At 42.6% G+C, this 20,019-nt stretch overlaps 1 protein-coding gene and 1 long non-coding RNA gene across 6 annotated transcripts; both read left to right on the forward strand.

Annotated features, from left to right (window-relative positions):
- Window positions 1-2,292: 2,292 nt before the first annotated feature.
- On the forward strand, window positions 2,293-15,931 carry LOC120028988 (cyclin-L1-like). Of its 5 annotated transcripts, none has more exons than XM_038974272.1 (11): window positions 2,293-2,613; window positions 3,044-3,118; window positions 3,478-3,590; window positions 7,489-7,612; window positions 7,911-7,975; window positions 10,007-10,106; window positions 10,248-10,352; window positions 10,506-10,647; window positions 13,610-13,721; window positions 13,827-13,913; window positions 14,951-15,931. In XM_038974272.1, the coding sequence occupies exons 1-11, from the start codon at window positions 2,374-2,376 to the stop codon at window positions 15,402-15,404; spliced, it is 1,617 nt and encodes a 538-aa protein (XP_038830200.1). In that variant the 5' UTR covers window positions 2,293-2,373; the 3' UTR covers window positions 15,405-15,931. The 5 variants fall into 5 exon arrangements, with proteins under 5 accessions (XP_038830200.1, XP_038830201.1, XP_038830204.1 ...); XM_038974273.1 differs by having other exon boundaries at window positions 7,492-7,612; XM_038974276.1 differs by lacking the exons at window positions 2,293-2,613; window positions 3,044-3,118; window positions 3,478-3,590 and adding an exon at window positions 4,046-4,084 and having other exon boundaries at window positions 7,492-7,612.
- Window positions 10,658-13,540, forward strand: LOC120028990. Its single transcript, XR_005473553.1, has 2 exons — window positions 10,658-11,807; window positions 12,369-13,540. It is a non-coding gene; the product is annotated as an uncharacterized LOC120028990 (long non-coding RNA).
- Window positions 15,932-20,019: the final 4,088 nt, after the last annotated feature.

Genomic DNA, 20,019 nt, shown 5'->3' on the forward strand with positions numbered 1-20,019 from the left:
ACCTCAAGGTGCATACGATAATGGATTTTCTCCAATTAATCTATATATTTTTTTTCTATCCCTCTGTGATTTTACGAGACATTAGATCCAGGAAATGGTAGAAAAGGAGGAAACCTGCAGGAGCACTTAGAAAACTGATACGAGAAGATATACTCTGAACCATGCCCAGACAGATCTGTTCTGCTATGGTCAAACAACACCTCTGTTAAGTGCTTTTGGCTGAGAGGAGAGAACACACTGTGTGTCTTCTGATGTACGCTGTGAGGAACCTGCCAACCCATGACAGCCAAATGGATGTGCATGGAGGAACATTCTATCTCCACTTAGCTGTTTAATGAGGACAATCTTTTGAATGAACAATCTGTTTATTTCTGCCTGTATGTTATTAACAGGGGGGGGGGACATCACCAGATTCACAGGGAATAATGATAGTGGTTGTTGGGGTTGGATTGGCATGGGGTGGGGGGGGTCCACGGGTGACTTTTGACCATTTGGGGGGGAATTCCTTATGTCTTACTCATTTGTAGGAAGAAGTTTGGTACAAATTGGATGGTATGTACTATATTTATTGAATATTATCTGAATCCTATACATTAAAATGGCAAATTTGGGTGCAATCAATTAGCTTAATTTGTCAGAGATCAAACTATATTTCAACAAAATAATGTATCGGAAATGCTAATCGTATCTGTTAGTAACTATAGAAACCATGTCAGAACAATCTGAGGTAGTGGGTGTCATGGCTTGATGAAATGACGTGGAACTGAGTACCTGCACCTCAAATGTTCTACTGCCGTGTATTCACTAGGAACCAAACGTAATTCACTGGTGAGAGAGCGCGCTGCGGAATCATTTTTCTGTCTGACTGCTTCTGTCTCATGCAAGCGCTGCAGGTCTCAAACTACACTGAACAAAACAAACTACCCTGAACAAAACAAACTACCCTGAACAAAACAAACTACCCTGAACAAAACAAACTACCCTGAACAAAACAAACTACCCTGAACAAAACAAACAACACTGAACAAAACAAACTACCCTGAACAAAACAAACTACCCTGAACAAAACAAACTACCCTGAACAAAACAAACTACCCTGAACAAAACAAACTACCCTGAACAAAACAAACAACACTGAACAAAACAAACTACCCTGAACAAAACAAACTACCCTGAACAAAACAAACTACCCTGAACAAAACAAACTACACTGAACAAAACAAACTACAATGAACAAAACAAACTACCCTGAACAAAACAAACTACCCTGAACAAAACAAACTACCCTGAACAAAACAAACTACCCTGAACAAAACAAACTACCCTGAACAAAACAAACAACACTGAACAAAACAAACAACACTGAACAAAAATAGAAACGCAACATGTAACGTGTTTCATGAGCTGAAATAAAAGATCCCAGAAATGTTCCATATGCACAAAAATATCATTTCTCTTAACTTTTCTGCACAAATGTGTTAACATCCCTGTTAGTGAGCATTTCTCCAAAATAACCCATCCACCTGACTGGTGTGGCATATCAAGAAGCTGATTCAAGGGCATTAAACAGGTCCACCTTGTTGTGCTGGGGACAATAAAAGGCCACTCTAAAATGTGCAGTTTTGTCACACAACACAATGCCACAGATGTCTCAAGTTTTGAGGGAGTGTGCAATTGGCATGCTGATTGCAGGAATGTCTACCAGAGAATTTAATGTTTATTTCTCTACCACAAGCCGCCTCCAACGTCATTTTAGAGAATTTGGCAGTTCATCCAACTGGTCTCACAACCACAGACCACGTTTATGGCGTCGTGTGGGTAAGCGGTTTACTGATGAAAATAGTGCCCCATAATGGTAGTGGGGCCATGGATAAGGCAGGCGACAACGAACACAATTGCATTTTGTCCATGGCAATTATCCATACCGTGACGAGATCACTGTTGCCTTTATATTTTTGTTCAGTATACATTGTTGCGGTAAGACGGGCGGATGGATATGTTCAAACGCTGTATAAAAAAAGAGTTCCAAGAATTATCGTCATTGACAATTCCAGACAGTTACCAAAAGTGACTTGCTTGCTAATTGTCCATTCCATCATCCATTCCCATGGGATTACAGATCAAAGTGTATGCAAAATTATATGACTAATATTATAGCCTATTGTTACAAAAATGCTGTAAGGCACTTCAGCCAAATGTATGATTCATTGGAACTATTTCTTATTTCTTTCCTGTCACAAAGTTCCGCGTACGTATTGTGTACGTATTCAACAGTGCGCTGACGTCATCGATTTGATCATCTTTCCTTTCTCCGTCGGTGAAGCTGTCTAGGCTACGTTGTTGTGTCGTTCACTGCTTTCATTTGTGGCGAACATGGCCGCTGGTCCCCTCTCCGCTGTTCCCAACACGTCCACGAACAATGATGGGATCCTTATAGGTGACAGACTTTACTCTGAAGTTTACCTCACTATCAGCAACTCTCTCATACCGGAGGAAAGGCTTCAGCCAACCCCGTCTATGCTCGATGGCCTCGACCTGAACACGGAGACCGACCTCCGTATCCTGGGTTGCGAGCTAATTCAATCGGCTGGTATTCTTCTACGATTGCCACAGGTAAACACTCAAAATGCAAATCCAGTACCGTCAACTTCTGAAAAACATAGCTAGGTACTATAGTTGCCATTGTTTTATAACTCACCTCTTTGTTTATATAACCCGTCAAAATGAGGCCAAGGAAGGGAAATACCCAAGCCAAGGCCTAACTCACAGCTAGCTCATTTATTTATTAGCGTAATCTAGTAGGCTAATCTGGTCAGTGACGGGTCAATTTATCGAATCAGATGTGTTATTTAGCGCAATTATCTATGTTATACTAATGTTACTTATGTCATTAAGTAGTTGATTTGTACGTGTGCAGCGATTGTTAACGTTAGCGCGATTACATCCGGGGCTGTGGGGTGACAAGAACAAAATGGCGGATGTCTATTGTTGAATTGAAAGAAACGTTACTTCCGTCTAATGTAATTTGTTCTTTACATTACAGGTGGCAATGGCTACGGGTCAAGTTCTTTTTCATCGTTTTTTCTACTCTAAATCGTTTGTCAAACACAGTTTTGAGGTAAGCCAGTGTCTCTTTCAGCTGATTAGCAACACAACATTAGTTAGTTTAGCTACGGCACTCACTCACAGACGGAACGATCTTTGACTCACTGGTGTTGTGCGTAGAGAGAACGTTTACATTGGCGGCCATATTGTCATTTACTGTAAGTTAGCGTAGCAGGTTTGTCACGTAACCAGGCCCGTTTTAAAGTTGAAACCATTCCTAACTGATTGTAGCTATCTAAAATTTGATTTGATATAGCTAACCACTTTATATAAAGCTAACATTGCAAGGCCCCAGAGTAATGTTAGTGTTTTGATAGCTAACCACATCTAGCTTCATACTGTAACTTTCTGTTATTCTATTCGTGTCCCCAGATTGTTGCTATGGCCTGTGTCAACTTGGCTTCCAAGATCGAGGAAGCACCAAGACGATTCAGAGACGTCATCAATGTTTTTCACCATTTAAAACAGAGTCATAGAGGCAAAAGGTAAGCATCCATATAGAAACTATCCTTCATTTCTGTTAAATGTATGTCAACCATTTGTGAGAGGCAAATGTATTCATCTGGCATTACATTAATTAGTAACTATGTTTTAAGTATCTTGCATGATGTTGATCTGATGTATTAATGTGAAAGTGACCTTCTGTTGATCCATGTACTCTAAACCATACTCTAAAACGTTTCAGTTTCCTCATCTCTGATCAATGGTAGTTACAGCAATATATTCACAGCTACCTACATAGACAAGTAGTTCAGTGAAAGGTGATACATTAACACATCTAACCTAAAGTGTTGTTTGCCAAGACAAAACCAACTTGGTACCAGAAGACAACACTGTGTTAGACGAGTGTCTTTCTTTGACCAGAATAATCTGTTCAGTTCCAAGTCTAAGGCTGTGGTATTAACTTGGGTTCTCTTTTCCCTTGCAACCAACTAACAGCGACCAGCTACATTTACCAAAGCCTGGGTGATGTGGAATGGTACGTAGAGATGAAGCAGTCGGCATGACAACCATGAGCGAGGTGTCACCCCCTCCCCTGGGAGACGCCCGTGGTGTGAGTCACTGCGGTGCACTGGGATCGGGGAGGACAGGTTGGCCGCAGGTCCTAGGCTGGGAGCCTTGGGGACTCCTTTGACTCAGTCTAAGCTTTGGGTGTTTGCGGATCCTGTGGTAATGTAGCTGAAACACTACATACAGTATGTACTACAGAGAAACCTCCCTCATTCACCAAAATGGCATTCGTGGCTTTCACAGAAATATCACCTTTTTCTTTCCTCTTAGAATATTTCCTGAATTGTTGATATGCACATGTTTACTATCTAGATGTAATATTGAGGAGATATGTTTAAGAGCTGGGTTGGTGGTGTTAGTTTTACTCTACATCACCACCTGTAACTGGACATCAGCTGAGTTCCCCATGTGCCTGTTGTTGTTTTTTTAATAGATTTTGTTTGGAGGAAATAGTTTTCTCTTGAAATTGACCATGGTATGCTACATTTAAGTCAGTCTGAAGTAGATGTAGCTATTCCACCTGACTGATTTCAGCTTGTGTAGTAGCTTAGAAACCCGCACTGAAGCTGCACATATTTTCCATGTCACATGTTTTTGTCATCCTGTCTAGACTCCACTGAAGTCAGGAAATTAGTAAATCCAAACTTGTTTTCATGAAATACACGTTTTAATTGTAACTTTGGTCGTGTTTGTGGTCTAGTAAATGTTCAGTTAGAAAATGTATTTAGTTCTGACTGAGATCTAGCGCCCAGAGGTATTTTCTACAGAGTCATGTTATTACCATGTCATATCAGAGTACCAGATATCTACAGAGTCATGTTATTACCATGTCATATCAGAGTACCAGATATCTAGAGTCATGTTATTACCATGTCATATCAGAGTACCAGATATCTAGAGTCATGTTATTACCATGTCATGTCAGAGTACCAGATATCTAGAGTCATGTTATTACCATGACATGTCAGAGTACCAGATATCTACAGAGTCATGTTATTACCATGACATGTCAGAGTACCAGATATCTACAGAGTCATGTTATTACCATGTCATATCAGAGTACCAGATATCTAGAGTCATGTTATTACCATGTCATATCAGAGTACCAGATATCTAGAGTCATGTTATTACCATGTCATATCAGAGTACCAGATATCTAGAGTCATGTTATTACCATGACATGTCAGAGTACCAGATATCTACAGAGTCATGTTATTACCATGACATGTCAGAGTACCAGATATCTACAGAGTCATGTTATTACCATGTCATATCAGAGTACCAGATATCTAGAGTCATGTTATTACCATGTCATATCAGAGTACCAGATATCTAGAGTCATGTTATTACCATGTCATATCAGAGTACCAGATATCTAGAGTCATGTTATTACCATGACATGTCAGAGTACCAGATATCTACAGAGTCATGTTATTACCATGTCATATCAGAGTACCAGATATCTAGAGTCATGTTATTACCATGACATGTCAGAGTACCAGATATCTACAGAGTCATGTTATTACCATGTCATATCAGAGTACCAGATATCTAGAGTCATGTTATTACCATGACATGTCAGAGTACCAGATATCTACAGAGTCATGTTATTACCATGTCATATCAGAGTACCAGATATCTAGAGTCATGTTATTACCATGTCATATCAGAGTACCAGATATCTAGAGTCATGTTATTACCATGTCATATCAGAGTACCAGATATCTAGAGTCATGTTATTACCATGTCATATCAGAGTACCAGATATCTAGAGTCATGTTATTACCATGTCATATCAGAGTACCAGATATCTACAGAATCATGTTATTACCATGACATGTCAGAGTACCAGATATCTAGAGTCATGTTATTACCATGACATGTCAGAGTACCAGATATCTAGAGTCATGTTATTACCATGTCATATCAGAGTACCAGATATCTAGAGTCATGTTATTACCATGTCATATCAGAGTACCAGATATCTAGAGGCATGTTATTACCATGTCATATCAGAGTACCAGATATCTAGAGTCATGTTATTACCATGACATGTCAGAGTACCAGATATCTAGAGTCATGTTATTACCATGTCATATCAGAGTACCAGATATCTAGAGTCATGTTATTACCATGACATGTCAGAGTACCAGATATCTACAGAGTCATGTTATTACCATGTCATATCAGAGTACCAGATATCTAGAGGCATGTTATTACCATGTCATATCAGAGTACCAGATATCTACAGAATCATGTTATTACCATGACATGTCAGAGTACCAGATATCTAGAGTCATGTTATTACCATGACATGTCAGAGTACCAGATATCTAGAGTCATGTTATTACCATGTCATATCAGAGTACCAGATATCTACAGAGTCATGTTGCTACCATGTCATATCAGAGTACCAGATAGGAATGCTAGGACCCTTGCATAACCTCTGCTGTGGCGTCCTTAATGTTGTGTGGGCAGGTTCTGGGTGTTGACTGAGAGCTACCAGGACTGAATGGGATGAGGTCCGTGCTGCATTAGTTCCAGGTTTTTATCTGGGTTTTTCTGGGGTCCTTTACATGCGTCTTAGAAGTTGGGGTTCAGATGAAAAACACATGTCTATCTCAATGTGACTCTCCTGGTTAAATAAAGTGTACATCAACATACATTTTTACACCCAGTACATGTATGAGTCTAGACAGTGATGTCCAAAGTTGAGTATATTTGTTCTCTTTAAAAACCGAGGTTTTGATCTGTAAATAGAAGCGTCTTTGGCCACCACTCACATTTCCAGTCTCGTGGGTCCATTTTCTTACAATGATTGTTTTTAAGTGCATGTTTTGTAGGTAATCGTAGTGTAGGCCCTACCTTAAGGATTTTCTTTCCATAATGTGGTGAGAAGTGTATATTTGGCTTGTAATGCTTCCTTATTGGGTGACTATATGACTGAAGTCAGTCAATTGGTTATTTTCTTTTACACAGTATTTGTCACCAGGTACCCGACACCTAAGTTGACAATATATTTTTTGCGTCCCATTTCTAACCCTAATACAACAATACAAGTTGAAGAGCTGATTGGCTAGTCTAGTTCCCCCCCCAGGTTTGGTGAAGTTTTGGGGTTTTGTTGATATTTCTGTCAAAGCTGTGATGTATGGTGACTTGGGGCAGGCATTGGACCATGTGACTCAAAAGCTTCCACTGAAATCACAGGAGCCAACTAAACCCCTTTTAAAAAATACTCCATTTGGGCCTGTTGCTTTAAGTTGGTCCAAGGGGGAAAGAGAACCAGTCAAAGAAAGCAGAAGGGTGCTTTCTTTTAGTCTGTTTTTGAGGGGGTGGGAAACATTTTTGGTTATTTTCATTCTTTTTATAAAGCAGGAGTGCAAGTTCATTGATTCTTGATCAGAACTACATTAATACCAAAAACCAAGTGATCAAAGCTGAGCGGAGAATCCTGAAGGAGCTGGGCTTCTGCGTACACGTCAAGCATCCGCACAAGGTGAGACCCAGTTACACCTCTCACAACACTCATGCATTGCAACCGGTGTTATTCTGATTCAACAGTTACAGCTATATTTATCTCTCAGCATTAGCTTTAGGCCCAACCTATCAGACTCCATTAACACTGCTGTTCAGTTAAGGCTGTGACGGTTTCTGTGACTCAACATGACACCGCTGTAGTTATGTTGTTCTAGAACATTATCAATTCTCAGTACAGGCTGGTGGTTTACATTCTACGTTCTAGGGATTGTGAAACCACGTTGGTTATTGCATAATGTCAACTGGTCTTCTTCCAGATCATCGTCATGTACCTGCAAGTCCTGGAATGTGAGAAGAACCAGACTCTGGTCCAGACCGCCTGGTAAGTACATGGCCTGTACCCTGACTAACCCGGTGCCCTACGTCTGATTCCACCCCTCTGTAACCTCTTTTCTCTGATGGATTCATTATTGAGACCTGTTTGTTTTCCTCTTGTCCTTTACATGGCTATTTCTAGTCTGATTCTGGTGCCCAAGGAACTCAGTTTAACTTTGTCCTTTCTCTCTACTCTTTGATTAAAGGGTAGTCCATGCTGGTAAGTCTCATAAAGAACCTCTGAACTCTGCTCCTCCAACCACATGACCCCAGGAAGCTCCCCCCATTGGCTGGCTGCCCTTCTCGGAGACAGCCAATCCAGTGAGAGCTCTCTGCCGAGATCCACTGAAGGGGGCGGGCCTTTCCCAACTGCCAACATGGTCTTATTTTCTCTTGGGGGTGTCCAGAAGGATTTGTATTTTTTTGGGGTTGTGCTTCCAAGGTTAAACTGTTTTTTTTGTCTGTTTTTTTACAAAATAGATGGCTCTAACTACAATAGCATTTTTTTTTCTAGTTGCTTGCTTTAGATTCGAAGTCAGCATAGTATTTTTTGTTTTTGACTGGACCGTTTTCTGGATATGCCTTTTTGATGCAGTAGTTAAAGTGTGCTGTTGAACTGTCTGTTTGATTTTTCCCAAACTGATGTGGTCTCCAGACATGTCTTACAGGATGATCCTGCTCAGGCTTTGACGCCAAGGACCTGTCTCGTCACCCATCAATATCCACCGGCCACTTTTAGCAGTAGTCTATCGATAGTCCAGAGTTCCAACCCTCGGCCCGTCTAGGGAAGCCTGTTCTGGGGGACCCCTGTTTGTGCTGCTTTTCATTTGAGGCTGTCTGAATGTTGTCTGATCTGAAATCATATGACAACCCCCACACACACAAGGGTCCCGCTCCAGGACTGGCTCAGAATGGGGAAATCTGCTCAGACTATTCAGTGAAGCCAAGTTTAGATTTCAATGTCTTTAGTGCTATTTTGTTGTTGTTGCTCCGTCAGTAAAGCTAGGTTTTGCATATCAGACCCAGCTTCCATTGAATCCTGACGGGTACACGTTGGTCCATGTGTCTTTTGTTCTGTCACCCCTCATCTTTCTGTTTCTGTCTGACTGCTTGCTAGACGACAAAACCATCAGTCTGAAATGTCCGTTGTCTGTCAGATGTTGTCATGCCTGAGGTATAGCTTATCAGGGTCACTGAAACTCAGACAACTAGCTGCAATTAGAATCCCACGTTAAAACAGCTTGAACCCTGTTAGCTTCCATCAACCAGCACGTCACTGTTCTACACATGGTAGCTTTGTGTTGGCCGTTTGATGTGGAGTTCAGGGTTACCTAGCGACTCTTTAACTGTGCAGAGTGCATCATGTCTGACCTGTCCAATCTGATCTTTGATCTGCGGTTAAGGGAAACTTCCCTCTCCTCTCGGACAAGGGATAAGTCATTACCTATCTGGCCGATGGCTGCATATTGTAAAGGGCTGCTGTATGTCTCTGGGTACCTCGGTCTGCTCTGCATTCCCCTGCTGTTTGCATGTGTACTTTAGACAGGCATGTCCACCTCTGAATAGGACTTGTGTACTTTTGTTTTTGGGTGCCGTATTGTCTTTTACGGTAAAGACCGGTGGGCTCTTGGATAAACGTTCTGTCCTGTGTTCAAGCTTTCATCTGTGACGCTGCATGTCCAGCTCAACACCAACATGGATGAGAGAGAGAGAGAGAGAGAGAGACAAAGCTAAACTAGAGTCTCCATAGTGTTTGTCTATTACTACTATTCCAGATGTATAACTGTCTTTTATTGGAGTGGTCACCAACTCTGGTCCTGTAGAGCTGCACTGTGCAGGCTTTTGTTTCACCCCTGCACTAACACATGGTTGAAGTAACACGGTCAAGCTGGGACAAGCCTGCACATCCTTTAGCTGTTGAGGACCAGCTGGTGACTGCTCAGACCAGTGTTTCTGTGATGTGGTCTGTTGGGGAGGGACATGAGGCTATGGGAGGAGATGGTGCTATGTTTCTGTATGTTGCTTGTGTTCCTTGTAGGAACTACATGAATGACAGCCTTAGGACCAACGTGTTTGTGAGGTTCCAAGCTGAAACCATCGCATGTGCCTGCATCTACCTGGCTGCCAGAGCTCTCCAGGTACGGCTGGATTGGATTTGGCTTCTCCTTTTCATCTCACCTTCTCTCCCGTCTTTCTCCCATCTCTTCCAATCTCTAGTTTTCAACAACAACAAAAAAATGTGTAGCATCATTAACTAAGGTGTTGCTGTGTGTCTGTAGATGCCTCTCCCATCCAGACCTCACTGGTATCTGCTGTTTGGAGCCACGGAGGAGGAGATCAAGGATATCTGTATCACCACCCTCAAACTCTACACCAGGAAGAAGGTACATACTGTATGTATGTACAGTATCACCCCCTAACCTTCTAGCAACCCTGGAGCCGTGGCCTTGTTCCTCTATGCATCCTCCTGCTGTATGATGCAATACACCTTAACTTCTCAAATGACCCTCCTAACACTGTCTCTCTCTCTGGGCCAGCCGGACTATGACCACCTGGAGAAGGAAGTGGAGAAGAGGAAGATGTCTATGCAGGAGGCCAAGCTGAAGGCTAAAGGGTTGAACCCTGATGGGACCCCAGCTCTGTCCAACCTGGGGGGCTTCTCTCCTGGATCCAAACCCTGTGAGTTTACCTTACCGTAGTTGTTCATTTAAACCCTGTGAGGTTACCTTACCTTACCGTAGTTGTTCATTTAAACCCTGTGAGTTTACCTTACCGTAGTTGTTTATTTAAACCCTGTGAGGTTACCTTACCGTAGTTGTTCATTTAAACCCTGTGAGGTTACCTTACCGTAGTTGTTTATTTAAACCCTGTGAGGTTACCTTACCGTAGTTGTTTATTTAAACCCTGTGAGTTTACCTTACCGTAGTTGTTTATTTAAACCCTGTGAGGTTACCTTACCTTACCGTAGTTGTTTATTTAAACCCTGTGAGGTTACCTTACCGTAGTTGTTTATTTAAACCCTGTGAGGTTACCTTACCTTAGTTGTTTATTTAAACCCTGTGAGGTTACCTTACCTTAGTTGTTTATTTAAACCCTGTGAGGTTACCTTACCTTACCGTAGTTGTTTATTTAAACCCTGTGAGGTTACCTTAACCGTAGTTGTTTATTTAAACCCTGTGAGGTTACCTTACCGTAGTTGTTTATTTAAACCCTGTGAGGTTACCTTACCGTAGTTGTTTATTTAAACCCTGTGAGGTTACCTTAACCGTAGTTGTTTATTTAAACCCTGTGAGGTTACCTTACCGTAGTTGTTTATTTAAACCCTGTGAGGTTACCTTACCGTAGTTGTTTATTTAAACCCTGTGAGGTTACCTTACCGTAGTTGTTTATTTAAACCCTGTGAGGTTACCTTACCTTACCGTAGTTGTTTATTTAAACCCTGTGAGGTTACCTTACCGTAGTTGTTTATTTAAACCCTGTGAGGTTACCTTAACCGTAGTTGTTTATTTAAACCCTGTGAGGTTACCTTACCGTAGTTGTTTATTTAAACCCTGTGAGGTTACCTTACCGTAGTTGTTTATTTAAACCCTGTGAGTTTACCTTACCGTGAGGTTACCTTACCTTAGTTGTTTATTTAAACCCTGTGAGGTTACCTTACCTTACCGTAGTTGTTTATTTAAACCCTGTGAGGTTACCTTACCGTAGTTGTTTATTTAAACCCTGTGAGGTTACCTTAACCGTAGTTGTTTATTTAAACCCTGTGAGGTTACCTTACCGTAGTTGTTTATTTAAACCCTGTGAGGTTACCTTACCGTAGTTGTTTATTTAAACCCTGTGAGGTTACCTTACCGTAGTTGTTTATTTAAACCCTGTGAGTTTACCTTACCGTGAGGTTACCTTACCTTAGTTGTTTATTTAAACCCTGTGAGGTTACCTTACCTTACCGTAGTTGTTTATTTAAACCCTGTGAGGTTACCTTACCGTAGTTGTTTATTTAAACCCTGTGAGGTTACCTTACCTTACCTTAGTTGTTTATTTAAACCCTGTGAGTTTACCTTACCGTAGTTGTTTATTTAAACCCTGTCAGGTTACCTTACCTTACCGTAGTTGTTTATTTAAACCCTGTCAGGTTACCTTACCTTAACCGTAGTTGTTTATTTAAACCCTGTGAGGTTACCTTACCGTAGTTGTTTATTTAAACCCTGTGAGGTTACCTTACCGTAGTTGTTTATTTAAACCCTGTGAGGTTACCTTACCGTAGTTGTTTATTTAAACCCTGTGAGGTTACCTTACCGTAGTTGTTTATTTAAACCCTGTGAGTTTACCTTACCGTAGTTGTTTATTTAAACCCTGTGAGGTTACCTTACCTTAACCGTAGTTGTTTATTTAAACCCTGTGAGGTTACCTTACCGTAGTTGTTTATTTAAACCCTGTGAGGTTACCTTACCTTACCGTAGTTGTTCATTTAAACCCTGTGAGTTTACCTTACCGTGAGGTTACCTTACCGTAGTTGTTTATTTAAACCCTGTGAGTTTACCTTACCGTAGTTGTTTATTTAAACCCTGTGAGTTTACCTTACCGTGGTTGTTCATTTAAACCCTGTGAGGTTACCTTACCGTGAGGTTACCTTACCGTAGTTGTTTATTTAAACCCTGTGAGGTTACCTTACCTTACCGTAGTTGTTCATTTAAACCCTGTGAGTTTACCTTACCGTAGTTGTTTATTTAAACCCTGTGAGTTTACCTTACCTTACCGTAGTTGTTTATTTAAACCCTGTGAGGTTACCTTACCGTAGTTGTTTATTTAAACCCTGTGAGGTTACCTTACCTTACCGTAGTTGTTCATTTAAACCCTGTGAGGTTACCTTACCGTGAGGTTACCTTACCGTAGTTGTTTATTTAAACCCTTTGAGGTTACCTTACCGTAGTTGTTTATTTAAACCCTTTGAGGTTACCTTACCGTAGTTGTTAATTTAAACCCTGTGAGGTTACCTTACCGTGAGGTTACCTTACCGTAGTTGTTTATTTAAACCCTGTGAGGTTACCAAGTGCCCTGCATCTGGTCATCAGAGATAGAGAAGTACATTGTGGTTGTTGGTTCCGTGGTTCAACCTGTTGTTGGGTCCGTGGTTCAACCTGTTGTTGGGTCCGTGGTTCAACCTGTTGTTGGGTCCGTGGTTCAACCTGTTGTTGGGTCCGTGGTTCAACCTGTTGTTGGGTCCGTGGTTCAACCTGTTGTTGGGTCCGTGGTTCAACCTGTTGTTGGGTCCGTGGTTCAACCTGTTGTTGGGTCCGTGGTTCAACCTGTTGTTGGGTCCGTGGTTCAACCTGTTGTTGGGTCCGTGGTTCAACCTGTTGTTGGGTCTTTGGTTCAACCTGTTGTTGGGTCCGTGGTTCAACCTGTTGTTGGGTCCGTGGTTCAACCTGTTGTTGGGTCCGTGGTTCAACCTGTTGTTGGGTCCGTGGTTCAACCTGTTGTTGGGTCCGTGGTTCAACCTGTTGTTGGGTCCGTGGTTCAACTTCTCTCCCTTTTTTAAAAATGCTTAATTTAAAAAAAAAAAAATACAAGAATTGACATAACTTTACATTTCTAAACGGGGACCAACCGGTGTAATGACATGTTATGCGTCTGTGCTCCCTAGGTTCCCCCAGTGTAGTGAAGGTGGAGAATACATCTCCAAACCTCCAGGCCCTCAAACCTGTAAAGAAAGAGCCAGACGGCAGAGCCCAGGGCTCCAAGAGCCCACACAACGGGTAAAGACATACTCTTAAACATAACAGGGACTATTTTTTTCCTGTTAAAGTTGTATTTTTATTTTAAGCAGACACCTCTAATGGAAATGGCATCTCTCTCCTCAGGCTGAGGAAGGAGGTGAAGATTGGAAGGAACAGTGGGAGTGGCTCTCGTTCCAGAACTCGCTCGCGATCACGCTCCCCACGCAGACAGTAAGACCTCACTCCTTCATTAACTATGTGTGCTTTACTTAGTAAACTGGATGTAAAGTACCGTGGTAAACTGGTACTTTACAGACTGTTACTACAGTACTTTACAGACAGTTTACTACGGTACCGGCCAGGTTACTGCAGTACTTTACGGCCAGGTTACTGCAGTACTTTACGGCCAGGTTACTGCAGTACTTTACGGCCAGGTTACTGCAGTACTTTACGGCCAGGTTACTGCAGTACTTTACGGCCAGGTTACTGCAGTACTTTACGGCCAGGTTACTGCAGTACTTTACGGCCAGGTTACTGCAGTACTTTACGGCCAGGTTACTACAGTACTTTACAGACAGTTTACTACGGTACCGGCCAGGTTACTGCAGTACTTTACGGCCAGGTTACTGCAGTACTTTACGGCCAGGTTACTGCAGTACTTTACGGCCAGGTTACTGCAGTACTTTACGGCCAGGTTACTGCAGTACTTTACAGACAGTTTACTACAGTACTTTACAGACAGTTTACTACGGTACTTTACAGACAGTTTACTACGGTACCGGCCAGGTTACTGCAGTACTTTACGGCCAGGTTACTGCAGTACTTTACGGCCAGGTTACTGCAGTACTTTACGGCCAGGTTACTGCAGTACTTTACGGCCAGGTTACTGCAGTACTTTACGGCCAGGTTACTGCAGTACTTTACGGCCAGGTTACTGCAGTACTTTACGGCCAGGTTACTGCAGTACTTTACGGCCAGGTTACTGCAGTACTTTACGGCCAGGTTACTGCAGTACTTTACGGCCAGGTTACTGCAGTACTTTACGGCCAGGTTACTGCAGTACTTTACGGCCAGGTTACTGCAGTACTTTACGGCCAGGTTACTGCAGTACTTTACGGCCAGGTTACTGCAGTACTTTACGGCCAGGTTACTGCAGTACTTTACGGCCAGGTTACTGCAGTACTTTACGGCCAGGTTACTGCAGTACTTTACGGCCAGGTTACTGCTGAAGAACACTGTCTTAACTGTTTTCTCGACTGTCTCTGCAGTTACAACAGCCGGCGCAGTCGTTCTGGGACATACAGTTCTCGTTCCCGCAGTCGCTCTCACAGCCGCAGCCCCTCACCCCGACGCCATCCTCCCTCCCCCCTCCTCCCACATCTCAAGTCAAAGCCCGGCCACCATGGCAACATCGACCCCAAGCCATCGAGTCGTCATAGCAGCAGTGGAGGAGGGGCTCACAAGAGGAAGAGGTCCAGGTCGCGCTCTGCCAGCAAGGGAGAGAGGGAACGGGAGAGGGGGAGGGAGCGGGACAGAGATCGCAGCACGTCGGACCTCTCCTCGGCCAAGAAGCACAAGCACGAGAGAGGTGGGCCTGGGGGAGGACATCACCGTGGAGACAGGAGGGAGCGGTCCAGGTCGTACGAGCGGGAGCGCACCCACAAGGGCAAACGCCATAGCAGCAGCGGCGGACACTCGGGTCACGGGCGCCACCGCCGCTGACCAGGGTCAGGAGGAGGAACCTCCGCTCCTTAATGCAGTTTTGTCTATTTTATTTTTGTTCTGCTTTCCCGCCCCAATCCTTCCATTCAAACCTTCTTCTTCTTTAGTTGAAATGGTGGACTTGGAGAGAACGTATTTACAGTGTAAAGATGGTTCCCTGCTGATTTATTGACAATGCTTTGATTTATAAAAGCGACACTTCAGTGGTAGAAGGAATAAATGTGTATTCAACAATAAAAGAATCATTCAGGAAAGGCGTCAAATAGTTTTTTTCTCAGTGGACTGAAGGTGACTACCTGGTCCTATGTGTTGGATCATTCCGTTGGTCCAATGTGCGTTTGCTGAAGCCGTGTTCTGTACAGATGCAAAGGACTACTGGGCTTCTCTAGAAATATAGACCATATATTTTTTTTTTTTTACAGCTGGATGCAGACTCTTGATTTCAGAACCTTTTTTTAGGATCGTGGTGAATTTGTTACACTGGTTTTTAGTCTGCATGTGTTCATGTCTGATTTTTACACAATAAAAAAAAAAAAAAAAAAATTGGTTGACTTTGTATTTTGGTACACCATGCTACAGGTCATGAAAGCTGCAGTCGCTATAGGCTGCGTTCACACAGGCAGCATATGTCTTGTCTTTTTCCTCTAATGGTAATTTGACCAATCGGATCAGCTCTGAGAAATACCAATTAGTGGGGGGTGGGGGGGGGGAATCTCACTTTGGCTGCCGGTGTGAACGCAGCCAAAATGGGGCGTGTTAAACACCTGTCATGACAACTCTTATCCCTTCAACAGTAACAGACCTACATACACCATTTTTTTTAACAAATATTTTATTTTTTGCAGTAAAACCAGTATACATACAAGAAGCATACAAACCAACAATGATAACATATCGATGAGGGTTACAACACATTACAGATTATACAAAGACCTTAAAAGATACACATGGTTTGATTGTTTTAACAGCTTATCAGAATAGTGTAGAATGGTCTTAATGTACTGCTCAAACTCCTTATAGGAAACACGGAAGACTTTATTTATTAGTGAATTTATGAATATGACATGTTGCCATTTAGGTAAGAATGTGTTCTTTATCCTTATTATAATTAAGGAAACCGAGCAGCACATTCTCCCCTTATAAAAACCAAAGGCATCAAGTATATTAACAACTATAAATATCTTTCCATAATTTCTTTACATGTAGACAATGCCTGTCACGTTCTGACCTTTATTTTCCTTTGTTTTGTCTTTAGTTAGTATGGTCAGGGTGTGAGTTGGGGTGGGCAGTCTATGTTATGTGTTTCTATGTTTAGGTTTGTCAATTGGCCTGATATGGTTCTCAATCAGAGACAGGTGTTTTGCATTGTCTCTGATTGGGAACCATATTTAGGTTTCCTGTTTTCACTGTTGGTTTGTGGGTGTTTGTTTCCTGTGTCTGTGTTCGTGCCACACGGGACTGTTTCGGTTAGGTTATTTTGTATATTTTGTCGTGTTCAGTTAATTATATTAAAACATGGACACTTACCACTCTGCGCTTTGGTCCGATCCCTGCTCCACCTCCTCTTCAGACGAAGAGGAGGAAATCAGCCGTTACAATGCCAAAATAAACTCTATACTGTTTCTGGATGCTCAACACAAAAAGTACAGTTAATATTAATGTCTTTTTTTGAGTTTCTTCAGGTAATGAGTTACAGGGTCATACTTAAGAATCATTCTGAAAGAGACCTCTTTGATCTTGCTAACAAGCAGATATTTATGTGGTAATAAGCAGACTTTTTTCCAACAGATATTAGTGACCAATGTATTCCAGTAACTTGTGACATAAGGAGTAGATACAATATCCCTTTGAAATAAAGCATGTGTAGACCTATTGTTCTGAGGGAGCAAGGAGAAACTCATTTTACCTAGTGGAGAGTCAACTGGATTAAGCGAGGGTAGGTCAAGAAGGTGAGGTCTGGTTCCACCTCTAAACAACATGAGAGGTCCAGATGGAATAGCATCAAAGACTATGGCGAAGTCTCTAGGTGTAACAGGGATATTGTAACGAGATGAGATACAGAGGTTGGCCTATATGTTATTGATCACGGATTGTATGATTTAGTTTGTCAATAGTGTTCTGATGAGCATGTAGTGTTCTGATGAGCATGTCGTGTTCTGATGAGCATGTCGTGTTCTGATGAGCATGTAGTGTTCTGATGAGCATGTCGTGTTCTGATGAGCATGTAGTGTTCTGATGAGCATGTCGTGTTCTGGTGAGCATGTCGTGTTCTGATGAGCATGTCGTGTTCTGATGAGCATGTCGTGTTCTGATGAGCATGTCGTGTTCTGGTGAGCATGTCGTATTCTGATGAGCATGTAGTGTTCTGATGAGCATGTCGTGTTCTGATGAGCATGTCGTGTTCTGGTGAGCATGTCGTGTTCTGATGAGCATGTCGTGTTCTGATGAGCATGTCGTGTTCTGATGAGCATGTCGTATTCTGATGAGCATGTCGTGTTCTGATGAGCATGTCGTATTCTGATGAGCATGTCGTGTTCTGATGAGCATGTCGTGTTCTGATGAGCATGTCGTATTCTGATGAGCATGTCGTGTTCTGATGAGCATGTCGTGTTCTGGTGAGCATGTCGTGTTCTGATGAGCATGTCGTGTTCTGATGAGCATGTCGTGTTCTGATGAGCATGTCGTGTTCTGATGAGCATGTCGTGTTCTGATGAGCATGTCGTGTTCTGATGAGCATGTCGTGTTCTGATGAGCATGTCGTGTTCTGATGAGCATGTCGTGTTCTGATGAGCATGTCGTGTTCTGATGAGCATGTCGTGTTCTGATGAGCATGTCGTGTTCTGATGAGCATGTCGTGTTCTGATGAGCATGTCGTGTTCTGATGAGCATGTCGTGTTCTGATGAGCATGTCGTGTTCTGATGAGCATGTGTTATGTTTCACCACAAGAGGGCAGGACTAGCTTAATATTCTGTTGCTCCTGAAGTGAGGATGTTCTGGTCCCTGCAAGCCAGGGTAGTAGGATTTGGTCCCATTCTCTTACTTTTTTACCCTCTGTCCCTCTATTATCTCTCTCTTTTTCACCCTCTGTTTCCTCTATTCTCTCTCCTTTTCAGCCTCTGTCCCTCTATTAGCTCTATTTTTAACCCTCTGTCCCTCTATTATCTCTCTTTTTCACCCTCTGTGGAGGTGAGAGGTCAACTACACTACATTGAGAGGCTCTGGACTACCACGGACAGACTGAACATAGGGCAATTCTGGCAAATGCCTGATGGGCTGGTTCATTCTCAACCCAGTGGGTCTGTCTAAAGGGGAAAGGGGGATACCTAGTCATTGGTACAACTGAATGCATTCAACTGAAATGTGTCTTCAGCATTTAACCCAACCCCTCTGAATCAGAGAGGTGCGGGGGGGCTTCCTTAATCGACATCCATGTCTTCAGCTCCCGGGGAACAGTGGGTTAACTCAAATCAAATCAATTTTATTTATGAAGCGCTTCTTACATCAGCTGATATCTCAAAGTGCTGTACAGAAACCCAGCCTAAAACCCCAAACAGCAAGCAATGCAGGTGTAGAAGCACGGTGGCTAGGAAAAACTCCCTAGAAAGGCCAAAACCTAGGAAGAAACCTAGAGAGGAACCAGGCTATGAGGGGAGGCCAGACCACTTCTGGCTGTGCCGGGTGGAGATTATAACAGAACATGGCCAAGATGTTCAAATGTTCATAAATGACCAGCATGGTCAAATAATAATAATCACAGTAGTTGTCGAGGGTGCAAAAAGTCAGCACCTCAGGAGTAAATGTCAGTTGGCTTTTCATTTAACTGCCTTGTTCAGGGGCAGAACTGCAGATGTTTACCTTGTCAGCTCGGGGATTCGATCCAGCAACCTTTCTGTTACTGGCACAATGCTCTAACCACTACGCTACCTGCCACAATTGAGGGTGCTGCGCATAATTATCACTATTTTGCTAATAATGGGGGCTTGAAGGAAAACAACGACTAACGTCCCTGGCTGAACCTGACTACACCGAGAGAAAGAGAGAGAGAGGGTTTTGGCTCATACCACAGCAGCCTCTAGACGCAAACAGAAGAAAGGCTCAGTAACTCAGATTGGACCAAACATATAGGCGTAGTTAACACATTTGACACATCAGTTCATCAGTTCATTCATGTGTATTAATGAGGAGACAGTGGGACACCAGGCTAATCTCATGTTTTACCTACATAATGCTACACAACGGATTGTTTTTAATGAATTTGTCTGCGCCCCAACAACAACGTTAACAACCATTGTGCGTCAGTGTTTAAGGAAATAAAACACACGTCTTCTACAAGTCCACTATAGGAAAGTGCCCTGTAACTGCATTCCCAATGTATGTCTGGAAAGAATTTCCCCTAGAAGGGTACAAAAAGGTGCTGTGCTGTATGCCTCTGGCAGTATATTACAGTATGTGAGAGAGACCGTAACTCTGCAACACGTTGTGAAATCACACAGCTATGAAGACTTTCTCCGTGAACAAGTTAGATCGACCGCCACATTCCAGCACTTTAATAGGAGCACAGAGCCCCACAGCGAGGGAGCAGATCAGATCCAATGTTATTGGTCACATACACAC

The sequence above is a fragment of the Salvelinus namaycush genome, chromosome 34 (assembly GCF_016432855.1).
Source record: "Salvelinus namaycush isolate Seneca chromosome 34, SaNama_1.0, whole genome shotgun sequence".
NCBI classification, from domain to species: domain Eukaryota; kingdom Metazoa; phylum Chordata; class Actinopteri; order Salmoniformes; family Salmonidae; genus Salvelinus; species Salvelinus namaycush.

What these genes read in the sequence shown, in the direction of transcription:
- LOC120028988 (XM_038974272.1), top strand. Translation starts at nt 2,374, where the DNA reads ATGGCCGCTGGTCCCCTCTCCGCTGTTCCCAACACGTCCACGAACAAT. An exon ending in AACTCTACACCAGGAAGAAG is followed by an intron (nt 10,353 to 10,505) that starts GTACATACTGTA and finishes TCTCTGGGCCAG; the next exon opens with CCGGACTATGACCACCTGGA. An exon ending in CTCTCCTGGATCCAAACCCT is followed by an intron (nt 10,648 to 13,609) that starts GTGAGTTTACCT and finishes TGTGCTCCCTAG; the next exon opens with GTTCCCCCAGTGTAGTGAAG.